Source organism: Heterodontus francisci, chromosome 17, assembly GCF_036365525.1.
Source record: "Heterodontus francisci isolate sHetFra1 chromosome 17, sHetFra1.hap1, whole genome shotgun sequence".
In the NCBI taxonomy this organism is placed as follows: domain Eukaryota; kingdom Metazoa; phylum Chordata; class Chondrichthyes; order Heterodontiformes; family Heterodontidae; genus Heterodontus; species Heterodontus francisci.
The window spans coordinates 7,668,829-7,692,176 of record NC_090387.1 but is presented as its reverse complement, the minus strand read 5'-3'; the positions used below and the strand labels follow the sequence as shown (position 1 = coordinate 7,692,176).

Sequence of the window (23,348 nt, the reverse complement as noted above, 5' to 3'; positions counted from 1 at the left end):
ATTGGCGGAAGAGCCTTCAGCTGCCTGGGCCCTAAACCTCTCCACCTTTCCACCTCTCTTTCCTCCTTTAAGTCGATCCTTAAAACTTACCTCTTTGACCAAGCTTTTGGTCACCTGAACTAATATACCCCGATATCAAATGTTGTCCAATAATGCTTCTGTGAAGCATCTTGGGATATTTTGCTATGTGCTATATAAATGCAAGTTGTTGTGCATCCTGTAAAATACATGAATAATGCAGGTTACATCAGATTAATTCCCTCAAAATCATGATAGGAACATTGTGGGGATATGAGCTCACATTCAGCAAGCCCTTGCAGACAAAATGACTGATTCTTAGGGTGGATTTTCCTCCTGAGCTGATTTCGAACAGCTAACCAGCTGGTAAGGCCCTGCTTTCAGACAAGACGTTAAATGGAGGCCCCATCGGCCTACTCAGGTGGATGTAAAGGATCCCATAGCGCTATTTCCAAGAGGAGGGGGGGAGTTCTCTCAGGTGTCCTGGCCAATATTTAGCCTGTTGCAACATCATTAAAAACAGATTATCAGGTCTTTGTCTCATAGCTGCTTGTGGGAGCTTGCTGTGCACAAATTGGCTACCGCTTTGACCTACATTACTACAGTGACTACACTTCAAAATTACTTAATTGGCTATAAAATACTTTGGGATGTCCTGAGGTCATAAAAGTTGCTAAATAAATACAAATTCTGTCTTTTTTAATCTAAGGTCTCTAAGTGTTTTAATTTATTTGTGACATTTAAAGTGATTTGGATGAGCTGTTAAACTGAACCCCCTTCTGCCCCCTCAAGTGGACCTAAAAAGATCCCATGGCCACTATTACCAAGAGCAGGGGAGTTATCCCTGGTGTCCTGGCCAATATTTATTCCTCAACCAGCATCACAACAAAAAGGATTATCATTGAGAGTCATTGCAGCCAAACTGGATGATTTGGATAATTATTCAGGTTAAACGATTCTCACTAATGTTGACATTCCAGATGGTCAAGAAGGCGCGATTCTGATCTTCTTGGTAAACTTTCAAATTGAAAGAGTCCACCAAGCCTGGGACACTGCACCTTGACCATTCAAGATGTCCCAGAGCTGTTAGCACTAAAGGTCTGCAAAGGAAACCCAAACCGAGCCTGAATGCCGGACCCGGAAGTCCGACCTGACCCGACACATGTCGTTGGGATCCGTCGGAGTCGGGTCGGGTAACAGGTCTTTACCCATGTACTGATGTAAAGGCCTGCTACCTGACCCGACCCGACCCCGACGGGTCCCGACGACATGTCGGGTCGGGTCGGACTTCCGGGTCAGCATTACATTGTGAAAATTCTGCATGAACACTCAACAAGGGCTCAATATGTTCCCACATTAACATCCCAACTGCCTTAATTTGAAAGCTGCTTTAAACTACTTAACATAGCGAAAGCCTTGCATAGAATGACATAGTATTTACAGCACTAACTGGTCCCAACTGGTCCAGACCAGTTATTCTCTACACCAGCCTCCTCTCACCCTCTCAATATAATCTTCCTATTCCTTTCTCCCTCATGTGTTTATCCAGCTTCCCCTTACATCACCTATGCTATTCTCCTCAACCACTTCCTGTGGTAGTGAGTTCCACATTCTCACCACTCTCTGGGTGAAGATGTTTCTCTTGAATTCCCTATTGGATTTATTACTGACTACCTTATGTTTTATGCTCCCTAGTTTTGGTCTCACTCACAAGTGGGAACATCTCGACATCTATCCTGTTAATCCTTTCATCATCTTAAAGACCTCGATTACCTGATATCATGGCCTGGAGCTTCAGTAGAAGATGAGTCATTTGATGTTCCTTGATGAGATATTTCCTCAGCAGACCATTCATGGCTACTTACAGTTGTTGGGATCAAGGGGACTTGCTTTGCTGAATAATCTTGGCTTTATTGAGTTGACTACTTTAATCATTGGGCAAGAGACAAAAGAAATTCATTTATATAGCATTGTATTTTGTCTCTCAGCACTTAACACACAACAGATTTATAGAGCAATAACTATTAGTATGTGGACAAACGTGGAAGCCATTTTGTATCAATGTTTCAAACTAACAGCAATGAGATGAATGATCTGCTTTTGACTTGAGAGACTAACGTCACCAGGGCACCAGGAGAACTTGCTGCTTTTCTCGGAATGGTGCCATGAGGACTTTAGCAACCTGAGCTACTATAACATGAAGGACAACACTTCCAGCACTAATTGCATTGACGGCACCCCACTGTCTTAGTAGAAGGGATGGAATATCAAGCCTACATTACAAACTCAAAGCCCTGGTATAGAACCTGAACCCACAGCTAGAGGCAAGAATGCTAGCAACTGAGCCAAGCTGACAAGACCTTGTTAAGTTGGCATTTCGGAGAGTCAAATAACTCTGATCAACAGGTAGGTAAGATACACCAGACACTTTTTTTTATTCGTTTTTTTTGTGGGATGTGGGCATCACTGGCTAAGCCAGCATTTATTGTCCATCCCTAATTGACCTTGAACTGAGTGGCTTGCTGAGTGGCATTTAAGTGTCAACCACATTGCTGTGGGTTCAAATTGATTGAGTTCAAATTTCACCATCTGCCATGGCGGGATTCAAACCCATGTCCTCCGAGCATTAGCCTGGGCTATGGATTACTAGTCCAGTGACATTACCACTACACCACCGCCTCCCCCTCAATGTAATTTTTCTTTGAAAGCTAAAATTTAGTTCAAGTTGTAGCATCAGTTGACTGGTTAATATAGATGGATTCACAACAGAGGAAGAGACCACTCAGCCCATTATGTCTCTGTCAGCTCTTTGCTTGATTAATGCAAATGTAATCCCACTGACCGATTGCCTTGTCTCTTCCTCTTTAGATTTTTCACTAGCTCTCAACTGATTGGTTGGCCTCATATGGGACTGAAATAAAAACAGGAAATGCTAGAAATGTTGGGAGTTAGGTTAAGATTTTGGTGAAACCCCTTCATTCGAACCTGTTATCAGATCTCGAATGGAGGATTCATTGTAAGAAAGAAGTTGCATTTATACTGACTTTTCATGACCACAGGACTTCCCAAAGCGCTTTATGGATAATGAAGTATTTTTGCAGCGTAGTCACTGTTGTAATGTAAGAAACACAGCAACCAATTTGCATACAGCAAGATCCTACAAATTGCAAAGTGATAAATAACTAGGTAACCTGTTCCTTTTGTGTGATGTTGGCTGAGGAATAAATATGGCCAGAACTCCCCATTCCTCTTCAAAGTGACACCACGAGATCTTTCACATCCACCCAAGAGGGCAGATGGGACTGCGGTTTAATGTCTCGTCTGAAATATGGCACTTCAGACAATACAGTGCTCCCCCAGTACTGCATTGGGAATGTCAGCCTAGATTATGTACCCAAGTCTCTGGAGTAGGACTTAAACCCACAACCATCTTACTCAGAGGTGGAAGTGTTACTCATTGAGTTTTATGCTATATTCTTGTGTATAAAGAAAACCTACATACGTTAACTGGCAGTGCACAAGACCATATGGAAGTCACTAATTGTTCATAAAGCACTTTGAAAGATTTCTAAGGGGCACTCTTTCTCGTTAGATTTTATTCTGCCCAACAAAAATCCACACTGAAAACAGTTAAGAGACCAGATCCTGCTCGGTGAACATCGACCTTTCACTTTGTATGTCAATGGAAAAGGATGGTGCTTTTCCCCAAATACATAAACAATATCAGTGGGAAGGAACGTCTGATAATCAACACACCAGACATTTTCTCCGACTAAATGGCAGGAAGGGTGTGTTAGAAAAGCAAAACCTATTTAAAGTCCAGGCCTCAATTTTAATGCTGCTTCATCACACTAAAGCTAAGGCAGTTGAATTGCGAGAGGCAATAAGTGTGATTGGTTTCAGATTCATATGTCCTGTTTTCAATGCTGTAATTCATATCCCTGTGAGAAGGAGAGAGGGGAATAAAGCTTAACAAAGGGTCTTGGCGTTAATAACTTAATGCAACTGTATCAAAGCACACCAAACAAATCAGAGGGGGGAGGTGAGGAGATTTTTTTTAACATAGTGAGTTGCTGTGATCTGGAATGTGCTGCTTGAAAGAGTGTCATAGAGTCATTTATGGCACAGAAGGAGGCCATTCGGCTCATCAAGTCAATGCTGAGTGGTGGAAGCAGATTCAAGAGTAACTTTCAAGAGGGAGTTGGATAAATTCTTGTAAAGGAGAAATTTGCAAAGCTATGGGGATAGATCAGCAGAGTGGGACTAATTGGGCTGTTCTTTCCAGGAGTCAGCAGAGACATGATGGGCCGAATAGCCTCCTTCTGTGCTGTATGAGTCTATGATTCTGTAAAATGTCCATTGAAGCTTTAGTTATCACTGCAGTCAACCAACTGGTGCATTTAAACTATCAGCAGCTGCAGAGTTTTGAAATGTCTCGCGCTTTACGGGGTCAATGTTGCTTGCTTTCCCCTGGAATTAACAGGATGGTAATATTGTTAAAATGGGGTTGATTGCCCCTTCATTCCATACACTGATGATGCAGCCTGTATTTGTGAGTCCCAGTGGAAACAATACTGGAGGGTGTTGGGAAAGCAATTTGAATGACATTGTCAGACACAAAGGAATTGAATCAATATGAATTGTTAATTCCATTGACTGGCAAAATACACTCATAGATTGTGTCTGCGACTGAATGTTGGCTAGGACAAGGACAATTAGAGCTTCATCCCTGACTGCCGATTGGCAGTTCAATGAGTTACTACTCGAAACATCAGCAAAATTGTTTTTCATATCTTCTGTTCTGTAACACCTTGCATTTATATAGCACCTTCAACATAGTCAAATATTCTAAGCCACTTCAGAGGAGCAATTATCAAACAAAATTTGACTGCAAGCATACAAGGGCAAAGACCAAAGGCTTGACCAAAAAAAGTAGGTTTAAAGTAACAGAGAGGTAGAGAGGTTTATAGGGGCAATTCTGGACAATAGGGCCCAGGCAGCTGAAAGCACAGCTGCTAGTGGTGGAGAGATCAAAATCAGGGATGCACAAGATGCAGAATTGGAGGAGCACAAAGATCTTGGAGGGTTGTAGAGCTGGAGGAGGTTACAGTGATAGGGAGGGGACAAGGCCATTGAGGGATTTGGACATGCTTTTAAAATTGAGACATTGCCGAACCAGGACCAATGTTGGTCAGCGAGCACAGGGGTGATGGGTGATTGGGACTTGGTGTGATTTAGGGTACAGGCAGCAGGGTTTTTGATGACCTCAAGTTTACAAAGAATGGAAAATGGGAGGTTGGCCAGGAGAGCATTAGAATAGTCATAATGTTACCCACACTCTATACTATTGCCCCTGTAAAATAACCTGTGTACACTAAGCTAACAGGATGAAATGAAATATGCTTTGCTTTGGGTTACAGGTCAGTGATTCCAATATGTTCTCACTATTGCTGGCGATCAGCATTGTGGGTTGTGCAGCACAACCAGGACCAGTCTTGAAAGGCAACAGCAGTGACCCTCAATCAGACTGGATCTGGAACCAGCTACACTGCTGGGAGGGCCGATCGGAGCCCAAACAAATCGGAAAGGTAAGATTACTTAAAGTTTTCACCCCTTCCCTTTCCTGCACCTGGTTTTTAGCTGGTGCCACTTTGAAGCCAGCAGCTACCCATATACTGAGGACTCCTTCCTCGCTCATCGATTCTGGTGACACAGAAGGTTGTGGGTTCAAGTCCTACTCCAGAGATTTGAGCACATAATCCAGGTCAACAATCCTAGTGCAGTAGAGTCATAGAGTTATACAGCACAGAAATAGGCCCTTCGGCCCACCGTGTCTATGCCAGCCATCAAGCACTGTACTGAGGAGCAGCTGGACTGTTGGAAGTGCCGTGTTTCAAAGGAGACATTAAACTGTCTTCCCTCTCAGGTGGATGTAAAAGATCCCATGGCTACTATTTGAAGAAGAGCAGAGGTGTTGTCCCTGTGTCCTGGGTCAATATTTATCCCTCACCAACAAAGCTAAAACAGATTATCTGGTCAGTATCACATTGCTGTTTTGGGACCTTGCTGTTGGCAAATTGGCTGCTATGTTTTCTATATTACAACAGTTATTACACTTCAAATAAATACTTCACTGCCTCCAGAGGGCTTTAATCCACCCTCTAGTGATGAAAGGCACCGTATAAATTACAGCCTCTCTATATGGAGGTACACTGGACATTATGAATAGATCCAAACTCACAGCATTGGACACAAATCCCCGTGTCCCCATTTATATTCCTAACTAAGAGTTTTATATGGTGTCAAGTCTCGTGTTGAGACAGAGTTTTATATGAACATTGGTGTAATGCCAAGGAGTATTAATGGGGCACTGACTCATGAGCCTCGGGAATGGCCCAGGGACTCGGAAGCAGTGGGAAGGGATCATGGGGTCTGGGATCATGAGGTCTGGGATCATGAGGTCTGCCTTTACTGGGATGGGGGGTCTCAGAGTCTAACAATTTTAATGAAGGATCCCAGACCCTGGAAGCACTGTGGGAGGTGGGAGAATGTTCTGGGAACATAGAACTTCTGGACCCTGGGATCTGAGGATAGGGATTTGGGGAATTGTGGGAGTGAAGGTAAGAAGTTCCAGAGGATTCAGGTATTTCTGGGATTAGAGAGCACTGGAAAAACAGTCTAGGGCTTTGTGAGAATGATTCAGTTAGTACAATGCCTGCATTGGAGCTATCCCACAAAACTCAAATGAGACGGTTAGCAAGATCGAATGAGAAAGAGAAAATTACAGAATACTGAAATTGATTTACAAGCCAACAACAGAAACAGCTCCATTAAAAAAATGGAGTGAAGGACTAATTCTATAAATAGACTTTATCATCTTCCTATAGGATCATAATTCCATAACACAAATGGACTATTCAGTCCATTGTCATTGTGCCTGTGCTGGGTCTTTACAAGAGCAGTCAAAAACTAATCCCATTGTCTCCGTATAGCCCCATGTCTCTCTCCATGGAGGGATTTGAAAACAAAGAAGGGAATTTTCCAATGCTATCATGCTGGACCGAGAGCAAATGTAGGTCACTGAGCACAGGGATGACGTGGGAGGGACTTGGAAATTCGTCTGGTTAATGCCCCTGGAGACAATACCCGGAAGAAAGCTCTAGGCAGATGGGCAGGTCCAGGAACTGAAGCCTCCACCAGGGCAGTCCGATAATCTGTAAAAAATGTAAATGTATCTCACACCTGGAGAAACGGAGCCGGAACATTCAAATGTTTAATCGCAAAATATGTCAAATTGTGCTTTGCAGATACACTCAGTGTGGCACAAAGATGGAGAAACAAAGTATGAGCTACGTGGTGAGGGGGTAGGAACTATTTTTAAGGTGGATCCAGAAACTGGAAATATTGGTGTCTACAGACAGTTGGACAGAGAGCAAAAGGATCGTTACAAATTGGAAGGACTTGTGATTGACATAAAGACTATGAAGCAAGTGGGTCGTTCAACCAACTTTAGCATTCAGGTACTGGACCTGAATGACAACGCTCCCATATTTACCAAAGAGGCATTTAATGGAACTGTTCCTGAGATGTCTGGCAGAGGTAAGAACAAGGCAACTTGTGTCAATAGGGTCAATGAGGGTTAGATGTACTGTAAAGCTCCCTGTACACTGTTCCTTCAAACACTCCCAGGACAGGTACAGCACGGAGTTAGATACAGAGTAAAGCTCCCTCCACACTGTCCCCCATCAAACATTCCCAGGGCAGATACAGCACGGAGTTAGATACAGAGTAAAGCTCCCTCCACACTGTCCCCCATCAAACACTCCCAGGGCAGATACAGCACGGAGTTAGATACAGAGTAAAGCTCCCTCCACACTGTCCCCCATCAAACACTCACAGGACAGGTACAGCACGGGGTTAGATACAGAGTAAAGCTCCCTCTACACTGTCCCCATCAAACACTCCCAGGGCAGATACAGCACGGAGTTAGATACAGAGTAAAGCTCCCTCCACACTGTCCCCCATCAAATATTCCCAGGGCAGATACAGCACGGAGTTAGATACAGAGTAAAGCTCCCTCCACACTGTCCCCCATCAAATATTCCCAGGGCAGATACAGCACGGAGTTAGATACAGAGTAAAGCTCCCTCCACACTGTCCCCCATCAAATATTCCCAGGGCAGATACAGCACGGAGTTAGATACAGAGTAAAGCTCCCTCCACACTGTCCCCCATCAAACACTCCCAGGACAGGTAAAGAATATTCACAGGTCCAGTTCCTTTAAAAAAAGAAAAAGGAACGGAGTTGGCTACTCTCTGATTGGGAATCCTGAGTGTCTCAATGAGGTGCAGCTGACAGTGCTGCAGTCAGTTGCTGGAGGTGCTGCTGGAGAGGGAGAGCTGCAAAAACTTTGAACAGCTTTTGCTGCAGAGGAGGAAAGACTTTGGAATAAGCCTGTATTTCGAGGTGGGTGGTCGAGCACCAGACTTTTATTTCATTTGGACTGTTGTGGGAGGTAGAAGAGGCCGGAACAACAAGGGGTGGGGGCTGTACAATTCTGCAGGGAGCTGTGCAATTGCATTTGACTACACAAGGAAGCTCCCTCCCCACCCTAATTGCCCAGCCTGGGTCAGCTGAAGCTCCCCGGCTATGGAGACAGAAGGATCTAGCCAGTGCTTGGACAGCTTTCAGCTGACCCAGGTGAAGACCCTTCCAACAACCACAAGCAGAAGTAGTTAGAGTGCTCAGAGTACCACACTTTAAGGAAAAAAAGCAAAGTCATCGATTGCAGCCTGTCTTTCCCCTTTCCTGTATACCCTCGGCCTCTCCCCAAACCTACTAGCTGCTTTTTCTTGGAAACATTTCTTTCTTTGTTTGGTTGGTTTTTTTTGTTTGTTTGACTGCAATTTGGGGATGGGTTTGGCTCTTGAACCCATGACAAGCCCATCATCACCGGTGGCGGGGCCCTCTCAAACCTATGCGACTGTAGCCTCTGTGGCCGCCCACGTGACCCTGTCACGTTTTAAATTAATTACATTGAGCCATGGGGTAAAGAGCTATTCCCACCCCAATATGTCTATAGAGGCCTGTGTAAAGGCAATGGCCAAGGTTGTCAGCCCCTTGACCATTGTGGCAGCCTCAAAAATGTACGGGAAGGCTGTGTTCTTCCAGAAGACCGAGCCGGCCATGTACCCTGGCCCTGAATAAAGGGCTCACTGTGGGGGGGATTTTCCTGCCGGTGACCCCTGGAGGCCACTGCGCAGCGGATAATGTTATCAAATGTCCCGCCCTTCATTCCCAGTGAGCTCCTCCTCCCCCACCTGCACCATCTGGGGAAGGTGAGGTCAGGGATCACCCCAATCCTGCACGGTCTTCAGGAGCACAGCCTCCAACATGTCTACTCCTTCCGCCACCAGCTATTTATGCAGCTGGCGCAGGAGGAGGTCTTGGAGGGCCACTTCGATGTAGAGTGCCAGGGGACGGCCTACCACAGCTTCTGGACTTCAGACGGGGCGCAGTGCCATGTCTGCAAGGGCGTGGGACATGTTCCAGGCCGCCAACTCCTCCACCTCAGCGGCCCAGGGTGGCACCACTGCACCTCCTCCCACTCCCCCACACATCCAATAGACACCGCTCAGTCAGTTCCGGAGGCTGTGGTTTTCACAGCCTCCGGCAAGGAGGGGTGTGCCCGTCCGCATGGAAGAAAGCCGTGGGGAAAAAATAAACACTGAGAGGCGCGTCCCCTGGACACCGTGACACCTGAGCTCAGCCCAAGGCCCGTTCCCGGGGAATCCACCTGTCCCAGGGCTGGGCTCAGGCCCAGAGTAACTGAAAAAAAAAGGAGGGTGCGGAGGCAGAGGCCTCTGATGACATGGAGGTCTCTGAGCCTCCGTGCCCTAGTAGGAAAAAGAGGAGAAGGCACCCCTCCACAGTGGTAACACAGGGCCCTGAGGTGCAGGGCCCATCTGTTGGAGGGGAGCTGTCTCCTGTTTCGGGGCCCCAAGTTCCCCCTGCCACCACCAACATCAAGTCTGTAAAGCCTTAGCAGGAAGCTCCCTACCCCTCAAGATTTTTTATATATATTCATTCATGGGATGTGGGCATCGCTGGCCAGGCCAGCATTTATTGCCCATCCCTAATTGCCCTTGAGAAGGTGGTGGTGAGCTGCCTTCTTGAACCACTGCAGGCCATGTGAGGTAGGTACACCCACAGTGCTGTTAGGAAGGGAGTTCCAGGATTTTGACCCAGTGACAGTGAAGGAACGGCGAGGGGAGGGAGAGACCCCAGTACATGTGGCTCCTACGGGGGGAGCCAGTGGAGCCCAGCTTGGGGTGGGGGAGCCTGCGGACATCTCCCATTCTGCCACTGGGTCGGGTGCCCTGAGTGGAGGGGAGGGCAAGGCCCCAAAGGGTCGGCCCTCCCAGCCAAAATCCACCACCAACCAGGAGACACTCAACCCGGTTATAATTGAAAACTTTGCTCCAACTGCTGGGTCTGTGGGTGCTGGTGGAGCAGGAGATGGCCTCCTCTCTCTGCCTCCGGTCCCGGCTCCGGCTGGATTTCCGCAGTCAGGCACTTCCAACTCCCCTGGACCACTCATTGGCCTGGGGAGGGAGGGGGAGGGGGATCCTGAACCGCTGGTACCCACAGGCTCTAGTTCCATTCTAGAACCCAGAGAGGACTCCTCCACCATCGATCCTGGCGGTGGGATCGTGACGGAGGCGGGACCATCTGGCGCGGCCGGGACATCCACCCCACAGTGTGTGGTAGATGTGTCGGCCGCTGGCGGTGACGACCCGAAGGAGGTTGGGGATTTAGTGTGGGGCATGGAGGATGACCTTGACTCCATCGCCAGTGAGGTGGTGGAGTCCCTTGTGCCTCCCATCGAGTTTCCTCTCATCCCCACAGCGGAACTCTGGGATTTCCTCGTGGCATGCAGGGGTTGCCGCAAATAAACTTCAGCTGGCCCTCAGCCGTTGGTCGAATCTGGCGCTGATCATACAGTCCGTCCGTGCCGCCCTCAAGAAAGCGGGAAAGGGCACGCGTGTGAAACTGGTTGATAGGTGCCAATTTAATGCGTTCCTCAATGGGTTGCTGGGGGAGTGGAGGGCCAGGTGCACTTCCACTCCCTCCTCACAGTGAGGTGTTTGTGACGGGTTTTAAGTACCTTTGACATGAAGATAACCATAGCCAGCCTCAACATCAACGGCAGCAGGGGGTCTCACCGCAGATTTCACAATCTCTCAGTCCTCAGGGAAGGGAGATATGCAGTGAGCTTTCTGCAGGAAACCCACACCGTTCTGGAAGACGAAGCCACCTGGCTCCTGGAGTGGCAGGGTGGGGTCTACATGAGTCACCTCACCCCTATTTCTAGTGGGGTGGCTATCTTGTTGGCCCCGACTTTTCAGCCGGAGATCTTGGGGGTCAAGGAGCTAGTGCCGGGCAGCTTGCTCCACCTCGCCGTTCGCCTGGGTAGCGTGCCGCTCCACTTTGTGAACGTGCACACGCCCAGGCCCGGCATGTTGCAAGCGCGCTTCTTTGAAGAAGTGTCCACTCTCTGGAGCTCCATCAATAACAGCGAGTTCATCATCGTCGGGGGGATTATAACTGTACCCTCGAGGTGGGGGATCGCTCCGGTCCCCAGTGCAGCCAGGGGACTGATCAGCTCCCTCAACTTGGTGGACATCTGGCGGAATCTCCATCCTGACTCCAGCGCCTTCACATGGAGGTCTGGAGGAGGAGGGTCCCGAATCGACTGCCTTTACTTTTCGCAGGCATACGTCTCCTGCGTCTTCTAGGCCTCCATACGGCTGGTGCCGTGTTCGGACCACCACCTGGTGTGGGCGGAATTCACTTCGTTCCAAACGGGGACGGGGTCCGCGTACTAACACTTTAACAACTAGCTGCTGGAGGACGAGTGATTCCGGGTTTCGGAGGAATAGCCGAAGCCCCCGGAACTGATCATCGGACCCAGGCCCCGAAACTCTTCTCGGTCCCACACAACCCGAGCCGCCTCTCGGAAATGCCCTCTGGGCCATTCTAATCGACGCAGAGGGGTTTCCTGTACGAGTTGCTCCTGCACACTCTTCACTTCCTCGCCCTCGTCAGCCGGCTGGACACGGCCTGGAGGTCTCTCTACGCGGGAGTCCTCCCCCTTTACATCGGGGACCTGGGGTGGAGGGTGTTGCACAGGGCAGTCCCCAGCAATAGACTTTTAAGTAGGTTCACGGACTCCCAGGCCGCCCGTAATTTCTACGGCCTGGACAAGTCCGTGTTCCATGTATATATAGAGTGTGCGAGGTTGCAGCCCCTCTTTGAGTATCTGAAGGGGCTGCTCCTCAGGTTTTGGTTGCACTTCAGTCCCACGCTCCTGATCTTTGGGCACCCGGTGAGGAGGGGCGTGGGCTGGGAGGAGAATTTCCCCGTCTGTCTGCTCCTGGGCCTGGCCAAGGTGGCAATTCACAGGTCCAGGCTGCAGGCCGTCGTGGGTTCCGTCCTCCCCGATTGCCTGCCCCTCTTTCGCGGTTACGTTTGCGCCCGGCTGTCCCTGGAGAGGGAGCATATGGTGTCTGCCGGCACGCTTGAGGCCTTCTGCGACCGGTGGGCACCGCAGGGACTGGAGTGCATTGTCGACGCCGCGAATAGCATTTTAATTTGAGTTTTTTGTTTATTTATTTGATTTTGATAAAGTTATTTTTAAAAATATGTATATAAAGGGGGCCTGAGGAATAAAGGCCCCCTCGACATAAAATATATAAAAGGGGCCTAGAGTATAAAGGCCACCTTATATTAAAAAGAAACGGGTTAGACACAGAGCAAAGCTCTCTCTACACTGTCTTCCCCCCCCCCCCCCCCCCCCAAAGAAGACAGGTTAGGTAGAGTAAAGCTCCCTCTACACTCCCAAGGCAACTACAGCATGAGTTTTGATCAAAATACCTGCTACTGAATCCCACTGATGTTTAAATTAAGGCCATCCTTTCATACACTGTGGTAAAGGAATGACTTGGAGCTCAGTCTCCGTGTGAGCACATACACAATCATTGTCCGCTTACTGAAGCTCAGTGACTGAGGTTGGCGTGACCTTTGTTTTGGAGGTTGAAGACTTTCCCGTTCTTCCTGTGGTTATCTCCACTCCTGTGTGGAGCTTGCTGGAGATAAGGTGCAAAATTGCTACAAGGAAGATGGAGAAGAGAGTTGGTGTGATGACACAACCTTGTCTGACTCCAGTCTTCACTGAGATAGGTTCTGATGAAAGGTCACTGACCTGGAATGTTAACTTTGCTACTCTCTCTCCACAGATGCTGCTGGACCTGCTGAGTATTTTCCAGCACTTTTTGTTTTTATTTCACTGAGATAGGGTATGTTGTGGTCCCGTTGGTGAGGATTACAGCTTGCATCTCATCATGCAGTTTGGCGACAGATGGTGACAAATTTCTGAAGGCAGGCAAACTCGAGGAGGACTCTCCATAAAGCCTACTGACTGATGGAGTCAAAGGCTTTCACAAGGTCAAAAAAGGCCATGTACAGCAATTGATGCTGCTCCCTACATTTTTCTTGGATTTGCTGCACAGTGAAGATCATATCTGCAGTACCTCTCCCTAGGCAAAATCCACATTATGACTCTGGGAGGAGTTCTTTGGCAACTGGAAGGAGACGATCGAGGAGAATCCTTGCGATGATCTTCTCCATGGCAGGCAGCAGGGAGACTCCCTTGTAATTACCACAATCGGATTTGTCTCCTTTCTTGATAGGAGGCAATCACAGTGTTCCTGAGATCCCCCGGCATGTGCTGCTCTTCACAGATAAGGGTTATCAGGTTGTGCAATTGCATCAGAAGTATATCACCACCATGTTTCAGGATTTCAGCTGGAATTCCATCTACTCCAGTGGCCTTGGTGTTTTTCATATGATGGATGGTTTTTCCAACTTCTTTCTGGGTTGGGATAGCACCAAGGCTGAACCAGGTAGTGTACTCAGGGATGAAGTCAAGGAGGCTTGCGTCAAAGACAGGGTCCCAATTGAGGAGCTCTTTGAAATGCTCCCTCCAGCAGACACTGACTGCCTCTCTGTCCTTGATGAGCGCTCTTCTGTTCTTGGCTCTCAGCAGGGTGGGCCCTTGAGTGTTTGGGCCAAAGACAGACTTGACAGCACTGAAGAATCCATGCAAAAAAACCATGGAATGATTACAGCACAGAAGGAGGCCATTTGGCCTGTCGTGTCAGTGCCAGCTCTCTGCAAGAGTGAATTACCCAGTCCCACTCCCCCCGCCTTTTCCCCGTAGCCCTGCAAATTCTCTCTTCAGATAATTGTCCAGTTCTCTTTACAAGGCCTTGATTGAATCTGCCTCCACCGCACTCTCAGGCAGTGCATTCCAGATCCTAACCACTCACTGCATACAAAAGGTTTTTCCTCATGTCACTTTTGCCAATCACCTTAAATCGGCATCCTCTGGTTCTGGATCCTTCGGTCAATGGCAACAGTTTCTCTCTACCTACTCTGTCCAGATCCCTCATGATTTTGAAAACCTCTGTCAAATCTCCTCTTAATCTTCACTTCTCCAAGGAAAACAGACCCAGCTTCTCCAAGCTATCCATGTAACTGAAGTTCCTGATCCCTGGAACCATTCATGTGAATCTTTTCTGCACCTTCGCTAATGCCTTAACATCCTTCCTAAAGTGCAGTGCCCAGAACTGGACACAATACTCCAACTGAGGCCCAACCAGTGTTTTATACAGGTTCACCATAACTTCCTTGTTTTCTTTACTCTATGCTCCCATTTATAACTCCCAGGATCCTGTATGCTTTATTAACTACTTTCTCAACCTACATGGTTATCCTCAAGTGTTTGAATTTCCCGTGCTCTTTAACCCACCACTTGTTCTTTATGTCACTAAAATCAGCACCTATGAAGAGGTTCTTATTCACTGGTTTGATGAGAACAACCAAGAGATTCAGGAGCTAATTGAACATAAGTAAAAAGCATTCATAGTCTGGAAGCAAAACCATGCTTCAAGAGAAAAGCAACTGGCCTGTAGGGATCTGAAGGCAGTGGTACAACAAAAACCCATGACAAATGCCAGTGGCCCCCACACCCTGGGCATTCAAATGGCCCCATCCCCTCCATATTCTGGGATGGGGGAGGGAGAGTTCTGCAGCCTGCGACTAGTGTTGGTGAGATTCAGCTGCACCACCTTTTCTCCTTGGCAAAGTGGCCTCCAGAGAATTCCAAACCATTGGTTTTTAGCGTTATTAATAATACTGTGTAGCTATTTCTGATATTTGCGCTGTAACATTGGTCTTTGCTTCAGCTTCACCATGAATGAACAGGTAAATAACAAAACCAGCTGGGCCAGGGAGACGAGGAGACTCCCTGGATTGACTGAAGGCCATAGATTAAAGTCGTCCGGGATACCAAGGGACAGATGCTTAACATCTTTCCCATGACATTCTTTTGTCCTCTGAGGCAGACATTAATCTCTTTCTTATAAATGGGTTAATGCTGCTGCCAAAAATGGAGGTATGAGGAAATTTGGACTTTCTCCACTAATATTGCCAACAGAGTGGGATTTGAGTGTGCCACATATTAAGTTGTGACTCTGTGTTATTTTCACCCCCACCCAACCCCTCACCTCAGGAACTTTCATTCTCACCGTGAGCGCTCATGATCCAGATGACCCAACTGTTGGCAAGCACGCAAACGTAACCTACAAGATACTGAGCAACGAGGAGAATTTCGACATCGAACCGATGACCGGTAAACAGTGTTTGTGATCTAATCCAACCCCACTCGTCCTAACTGTTGGGGATGAAATCAGTCTTTGCTCGAAGTATGAGATGGGCTCAGAGTAAATCAGAGTAAACCTGGTTACACTGAGCCCGATAGTATAATGGAAATAAGGGCTTGGTTTAAAAATAGTCTGGCAAAGAACAATTACCACATTGAGCATTCTGCCAAAGACTAATTTCACCCTCATTTCCATGGTTTCTCATTGTTTGCTTTTTGTCCTTTTCTCTTTGCTGTCTTTCGGATGAGATGTTAAACCACAACTCCATCAGTCCTCTCAGGTGGATGTAAAAGATCCCATGGATACTATTTTGAAAGAGACCAGGGGAATTCTCCCCAGTGCCCAAGGCCCAAATATTTAACTCTCAACTACCATCTAGAAACAAATAATCTGATCATTTATCCCTGTGCTGTTTGTGGGACATTACTGTGCACAAGTTGGTTATTTCCTGTGACTCAAAGTATGAGTGGGCTGAATACAGACTATAGAGTGTATGGCCTCCAATTCTCCTTTCACTCAGTTGCAGCCTCTTTAGGTAGCCTGGCTCAGATCCATATCCTAAAACCATACATTAAAAAAGCACATCAAAAACACAGCCTGGTGCTACATCCACATTGAATATAAATCTGTATTAGACTTCCTGTAAGCTGTCTGTACTGGACGGTTCTTCTACTGAAGCTGCCAGTTGTGTCCCATTGAGTAGCATGGACACGATGGGCTGAATGGCCTCCTTCTGTGCCTTAAATGACTCTGACTCAATGACTCTCTTGCCTCTGCATCAGAAGGTTGTGGGATCAAGTCTCACTCCGGAGATTTGAGAGCAAAATCCAGCTGACACTCCATAGCAGTACTGAGGGAGTTCTACACTGTCAGAGGTGGCATAGAGTCATTTACAGCACAGAAGGAGGCCATTCAGCCCATTGAGTCACTGCCAGCTCTCCATGGGTCTATGCAGTCAGTCCCACTCCCCAGCTTAATCCTCGTAGCCCTGCAAGTCTAATTCTCTCAGGTGACCATCCAACTTCCTCTTGAAGTTATTAATCGTCTCGTCTTTCAGATGAGATGTTAAAATGAGGCTCTGTCTACCCTCTCACATGAGGATGTTAAAGATCCATAGGCACTGTGCACGGCAGAACAGGGGAGTTCTCCTCAGTGCCCTGGCCAACATTTATCCTTCAACCAACATCAGTAAAATGGATTATCTGGTTATTATGAGGCCTTGCAGTGCATAACAACAGTCACTGCACTTTAATCTAGTCCATTGTATGAGACATTTCTCAGAGGTATGAAAAGGGCGCTACAGCAATGCACGTCTTTCTTTCTTTACAGGGAGCTCGCCGGTGATGAATCTCACAGTATCATAAAAGAACACTATTAATTAAAAATTTTATTCTCTTTTTTTATAGGAGTCATACGTGTAAAGAACCCTAACCTGGACAGGGAGAGGCAAAAAGACTATCAAATCATGGTCCAGGCTAAGGATATGGGTCTTGATCCAGGAGGAATGAGCTCAACTGCTACCGTATATATCTCTCTGACAGACATCAATGACAATGCACCCTACTTCCCACACAGTATGTTCCCTTTCCACCTACTGGTGACTAATTAATGGACAGAGGAACAGGAGTAAACCCTTCAACCCCTTATGCCTACTCTGCCATTCGATTTGATCATGGCTGATCCGTGTCACAAATCCATTTGCCCGCCTTGACATCCTTACCCAACAAAAATCTATCGATCTCAGTCTTGAACTCTCCAATTGACCCTCAGTAATCCACAGCCTTTTGAGGAAGAGAGTCGCAGATTTCCACTGTTTGTGTGAAGAATTGGATTCCTCATTTTGCATCTAAATGGCCTTTCTCTAATCTTAAGAAGATATAAGATCACTGCATTTAAGGGGAAGTCAGATAAGCCTGCGCCGATCTTGATGCCTGCCCAAACTAAAACCTTCTGCACTTCCGGGGACCGTATCCCTCTATTCCCATCCTATTCATGTATTTGTCAAGATGCCTCTTAAACGTTGCTATCGTACCTGCTTCCACCATCTCCCCTGGCAGCAAGTTCCAGGCACTCACCACCCTCTGTGTAAAGAACTTGCCTCGCACATCCCCTCTAAGCTTTGCCCCTCTCACCTTAAACCTATGTCCCCTAGTAACTGACTCTTCCACCCTGGGAAAAATTGAGTGAAGAATGAGTGAGTTTCTATGAGTGAAGAAAATTGACAAGATGTAAAAAGTATTGCCAAAATCTTGAAGGTTGTTACCAATGGGTTCAGATAGCCAGAGAGATTTATTCTGCTCCTCTCCTCTATTTTCTCAACACCTTCCTTCTCCCCCCTCCAGCCAACTCAAATACAAACATTTCATCTTGGGTTACTACTAACCACTGACCACCTCCAGGCGAGGCAAGGAGGCCAAAGAAGAAGAAGACTACTAACAGTATCACATATAACAGTGAAATTTCTTAATTTAATACACCATTATGGATAGCTGTATCCATGCAGCATAACGTACACTATCTACTGTAATATCAGATAGTTAGCTCACAACTTAATTTAAGGGTTATAACCACATAAGTGCATAAGAAATAGAAGCACGCTATAATACACCCATCAAGCATGCTCTGCTCTTTCGTAAGATCACAGTTGATTTCCTCAAACCCGTTTTCCTGCTCTATCCCCATATTCCTCCATTCCCTTAGTGTTCAAAAGTCTATCGATCTCAGTCTTAAATATATTCAATAACTGAGAATTTACAGCTCTCTGGGGTAGAGAATTCCAAAGATTTCCCTTTGAGTGAAAAAATGTCCCCTCATCTCAGTCCTAAATGGCCACCCCTTTGTTCTGAGGCTATGATCTCGAGTTCTAGACTCTGCAGCCAGGGGAAACAGCCTCTCAGTGTCTACCCTATCAAGCCCTCTAAGAACTTTATGGGTTTCAATGAGATTACCTCTCATTCTTCGAAACTCCAGAAACTTTAGGCCCATTCATTCTGTCCTCTCTCAATGGATAAGCATCACCGCTACCTGTTCAGGTATTTCCATACCATAATAACCATCAGGTAGAGGGTAGGTGAAAGACGCCTTCAGTGGCAACACAAAACCAGGACCCGATTTTCTTTTGAAAATCCAATATGTTCTTAAAAATAACAGGGATACGAAGGGAGAGATGGCATTAACATAAAGCAAACTGGAGACGTGCCGAGATAAACCAATAATTCTGGGGATTTGCAATTCACAACATATCTGTTTTTCCCCTGAACCACTGGACAATTTGTGCATTATTAATGTCACGCACCATTAACACGCTGCTCTTTTTCCAGCAAGCTCCTGTTCTATTTAATTTGTGCATTTTGGTGTCCCTGTAGGACAATACAACTATTCTGCATCGGAAGCCACCAGGATTGGAGCTACGGTAGGGCGAGTGAAAGCAGAGGACCTGGATGAAGGAGAGAATGCAAAAATACTGTACACAGTTGTCAGTCTCAACCACATATTTCATATCAAAACAGATCCACGCACACAAGAGGGAGTGATAACAATAAAGGAGGTAAATTGAAATTAACTGTATCAAGCCCCATGCCGTCCTGGCAGTTTGATGGGGGACAGTGTAGAGGGAGCTTTACTCTGTATCTAACCCTGTGCTGTTCCTGTCCTGGGAGTGTTTGATGGGGGACAGTGTAGAGGGAGCTTTACTCTGTATCTAACCCCGTGCTGTATCTGTCCTGGGAGTGTTTGATGGGGACAGTGTCGAGGGAGCTTTACTCTGTATCTAACCCCGTTTTTTTTTTTAACACCCGTTTTTTTTTCTTTTTTCAGGTGGCCTTTATACCCCAGGCCCCTTTTATAATTTTTCACGACGAGGGGGCCTTTATTGCTCAGGCCCCCTTTATATACATACTTATATATTTTTAAATAACTTTATTAAAAACAGAAATAAACAAAAACTCAAATTAAAATGCCATTCTCGGCGTCGACAATGCACTCCAGTCCCTGCGGTGCCCACCGGTCGCGGAAGGCCTCAAGCGTACCGGCGGACACCGCATGCTCCTTCTCCAGGGACACCCGGGCACGAACGTAACCGCAGAAGAGGGGCAGGCAATCGGGGAGGGCGGATCCCCCGACGGCCCGCAGCCTGGATCTGTGAATTGCCACCTTGGCCAGGCCCAGGAGCAGACCAACGAGGAGATCCCCCTCCCGGCCCACGCCCCTACGCACCGGGTGCCCAAAGATCAGGAGCGTGGGGCTGAAGTGCAGCCAGAACTTGAGGAGCAGCCCCTTCAGATATTCAAAGAGGGGCTGCAACCTCGCACACTCCGTATATATGTGGAACACGAACTCATCCAGGCCGCAGAAAGTACAGGCGGCCTGGGAGTCCGTGAACCTACTTAAAAGTCTATTGCACGGGACTGCCCTGTGCAACACCCTCCACCCAGGTCCCCGATGTAAAGGGGGAAGACTCCCGCGTAGAGAGACCTCCATCGGGGTTTCTCCTCACCGCCAGAGGGCACGCCAGGGCGTGTCCGGCCGGCTGACGAGGGTGAGGAAGTGGAGAGTGTGCAGGAGCAGCCCGTACAAGAATCCCCTCCGTGATGATTGGAATGGCACGGAGGGCATTTCTGAGAGGCGGCTCGGGTTGTGCGCGATCGGCTCCCGAGGAGTGTTTCAGGGCCTGGGTCCCATGAGCAGTTCCGGCCAAGCGGGGATCAGCATGCCGGGATCGCTCAGCACTCCCAAGCCCCCTCGCCGCTCGCAGTGAGGGCCGTCCCGGGGGTTTCGGCTACTCCTCCACCCGCCGGTCCATCCCCGGAGTCGGCCGCCCGGACAGCCGAGGCGCTCTCCTCCATCGGCGGGGGAGCGCCCTGACTGGAGGCGACCATGTTCCAGCTTTGGAATAGATCCCGGTAAAAGACAGGCAACTCCCTCAGAGAGACGCGGCTAACGGACTCCGCCGGGAGCTGCATGTCGTCTTGAAGGGAGTGACACTGGCAGAAAAAATACATCGCCAGCGCACACCATCTGGGAGGACGCTCAACGTTCAGGTATCTCTGCAGGGTCCGAAGGCGGAGAGTCGCAGCCTGGGTGCGGACGCACACCAGCGACTGACCGCCCTCCTCAATCGGGAGACTCAGGACCGCGGCAGAGACCCAGTGTTTCCTCTTGCCCCAGAAGAAATCGACGAGTTTCTTCTGGATCTTGGTGGCAAATGCAGGGGGCGGAGCCAAAGTGACCAACCAGTACCACAGCATCGAGGCCACCAGTTAGTTTATGACCAGCGCTCGGCCCCTGCAGGAAAGCACTCAGAGCAGTCCTGTCCAGCACCCCAGCCGAGCGGTGACTTTTGCCTCCAACTCCTGCTAGTTTGCCGGCCAGGCTTCCTCAGCGGGGCTAAGGTGGACTCCCAGATAGAGGAGGTGCGTGGTGCTCCACGCAAAAGGTGTCAACTCCTCTGGTAGGGAATCCACCTGCCACTGACCCACCAGGAGACCGGAACATTTCTCCCAATTGACCCTCGCGGAGGACACGGCAGAAAAGGTCTGCTGGCAGTCGCACATCCTCAGCAAGTCAATGGGATCTGTGACTGCGAGGAGCAAGTCATCGGCATAAGCCGAGAGGACAACCCGCATGGCTGGCTCGCGCAGAGCCAATCCCGTGAACCTCCGGCGAAGCAGGTACAGGAACAGCTCCACGCAGATGGTATACAATTGGCCGGACATGGGGCATCCCTGGCGCACTCAACTCCCAAAGCGAAGGGGCGCCTTCAAGGACCCGTTAACTTTGACCAGACACTCAGTGGCAGTGTATAAAAGTCGGACCGGGCCACAAAATGTGACCCGAATCCGAATGCGCGCAGAGTCCCGAAAAGGTATTCGTGATCCACCCTGTCGAACGCCTTCTCCTGATCGAGGGAGAGAAAGGCGACCGACAGACCAGTCCTCTGGGAAAGATGGATCAGGAACCGGACCAGGTGGATGTTGTCCTGGATGGACCGGCCCGGGACCGTGTAAGACTGGTCGGGGTGGATCATTTGGGCCAGCACGGAGCCCAGGCGGGTAGACATAGCCCGGGCAAAGATCTTATAATCCGTGCTGAGAGTGGGAGACCGGACACCAGTTTTTCAGCAGGCGGAGATCGCCCCTCTTCAGCAGCAGGACGATGACCGCCCTGCGCCACGAGAGGGGCATCTCCCCGGTCGCCAGGCTTTCCCCCAGGACCCGCGTGTAATCGTCCCCCAGGACGTCTCAGAACGCCCTGAGGAACTCCATGGTCAGCCCATCCAGCCCTGGGGATTTGCCCCTTGACAGCTGGTGGAGGGCGCCAGTCAGCTCCGCCAAGGTGAGCGGAGCCTCCAAACCTTCGGCGCCTTCCGGGCTGACTTTCAGCAGGTCCTCCCACAAAACTCTGCGTGCGTCCTCGCTGGACGGATCCGAAGAGAACAACGCACTGTAATAGATACGGACCAGGAAGCCCATTCCCTCCGGATCTGTGATGGAGGATCAGTCGTCGGCCAGCAGCTCAACGAGCTGCTTTCGGACCCCCCGCCATTTTCCCAGCGACTAGAAGAAGGGTGAGGCGCGGTCCAAATCTTCCAGGATCTGGATTCGTAACCTCACGTACGCGCCTCGGCACCCTATGAGCTGCAGGTCCCTCAGCGCGCCCTTCTTCTCTTTGTACGCCTGCCACAGGGCCGGGTCCATGACGGCATGACCGAGGCAGGACTCCAAGTCGAGCACCTCCCTCTCTAGGTGTCTGATCTCGTCTTCCCGCCTCCTGGTCGACCCCTTCGTGTACTTTGGACAGAAGACACGGATGTGAGTCTTGCCCACATCCCACCATAGCCTCAAGGAGGGGAAGCCCCCCTGCTTCCTTCCCCAGTCGGCCCAGAATCGACAGAACGAGTCCTGGAATCGCTTGTCCTCCAGCAGCCGGTTGTTAAAGTGCCAGTACATGGACCCTGCCCGCCCAGAAGGTGGTCCGAGCACGGCACCAGCCGCATGGAGGCCGTCGAGACGCGGGAGACGTACGCCTGCGAAAAGTAGAGGCGGTCGATTTAGCACCCTCCTCCTCCTGACCTCCATGTGAAGGTGCTGGAGTCGGGATGGAGATTCCTGCCAGTGGCCGACACACCCACCACACACTGTGGGGCGGTTGACCCGGCCGCGCCAGCTGGTCCCGCCTCCATCACGATCCCACCCCCAGGATCGATGGCAGAGGAGTCCTCTCTGGGTTCTAGGATGGAACTGGAGCCTATGAGCGCTAGCGGCCCAGGACCCCCCTCCACCTCCGTCCCCAGGGCCAATCAGTGGTCCAGGGGAGATGGAAGTTTCCGACTCCGGAAATCCAGCCGGAGCAGAGACTGGAGGCGGAGAGAGGAGGCCATCTCCTGCTCCGCCAGCACCCACAGACCCAGCAGATGGGGCAGCATTTTTCAATTATAACCGGGTCGGGTATCTCCTGGAAGGTGGTGGATTCTGGATGGGAGGGCCAACCCTTTGGGGCTTCGCCCTCCCCTCCACGCAGGGCACCTGACCCATTGGCAGAATGGG

General features: G+C 49.1%; 1 protein-coding gene across 2 annotated transcripts in view; it reads left to right on the top strand.

Moving 5' to 3' along the window:
* LOC137378717 (cadherin-5-like) overlaps positions 1-23,348 on the top strand; it is a 61,708-nt gene that overhangs the window by 18,253 nt on the left and 20,107 nt on the right. The window contains exons 2-7 of one of the 2 annotated variants that reach the window (XM_068049073.1): positions 1,714-2,424; positions 5,439-5,606; positions 7,326-7,617; positions 15,654-15,773; positions 17,211-17,378; positions 19,170-19,351. In XM_068049073.1, the coding sequence (XP_067905174.1) occupies positions 5,454-5,606; positions 7,326-7,617; positions 15,654-15,773; positions 17,211-17,378; positions 19,170-19,351 (915 nt within the window). In that variant the 5' untranslated portion in view covers positions 1,714-2,424; positions 5,439-5,453. The remainder of the gene's footprint in view (positions 1-1,713; positions 2,425-5,438; positions 5,607-7,325; positions 7,618-15,653; positions 15,774-17,210; positions 17,379-19,169; positions 19,352-23,348) is intronic. The other variant, XM_068049072.1, reaches the window with a different exon arrangement.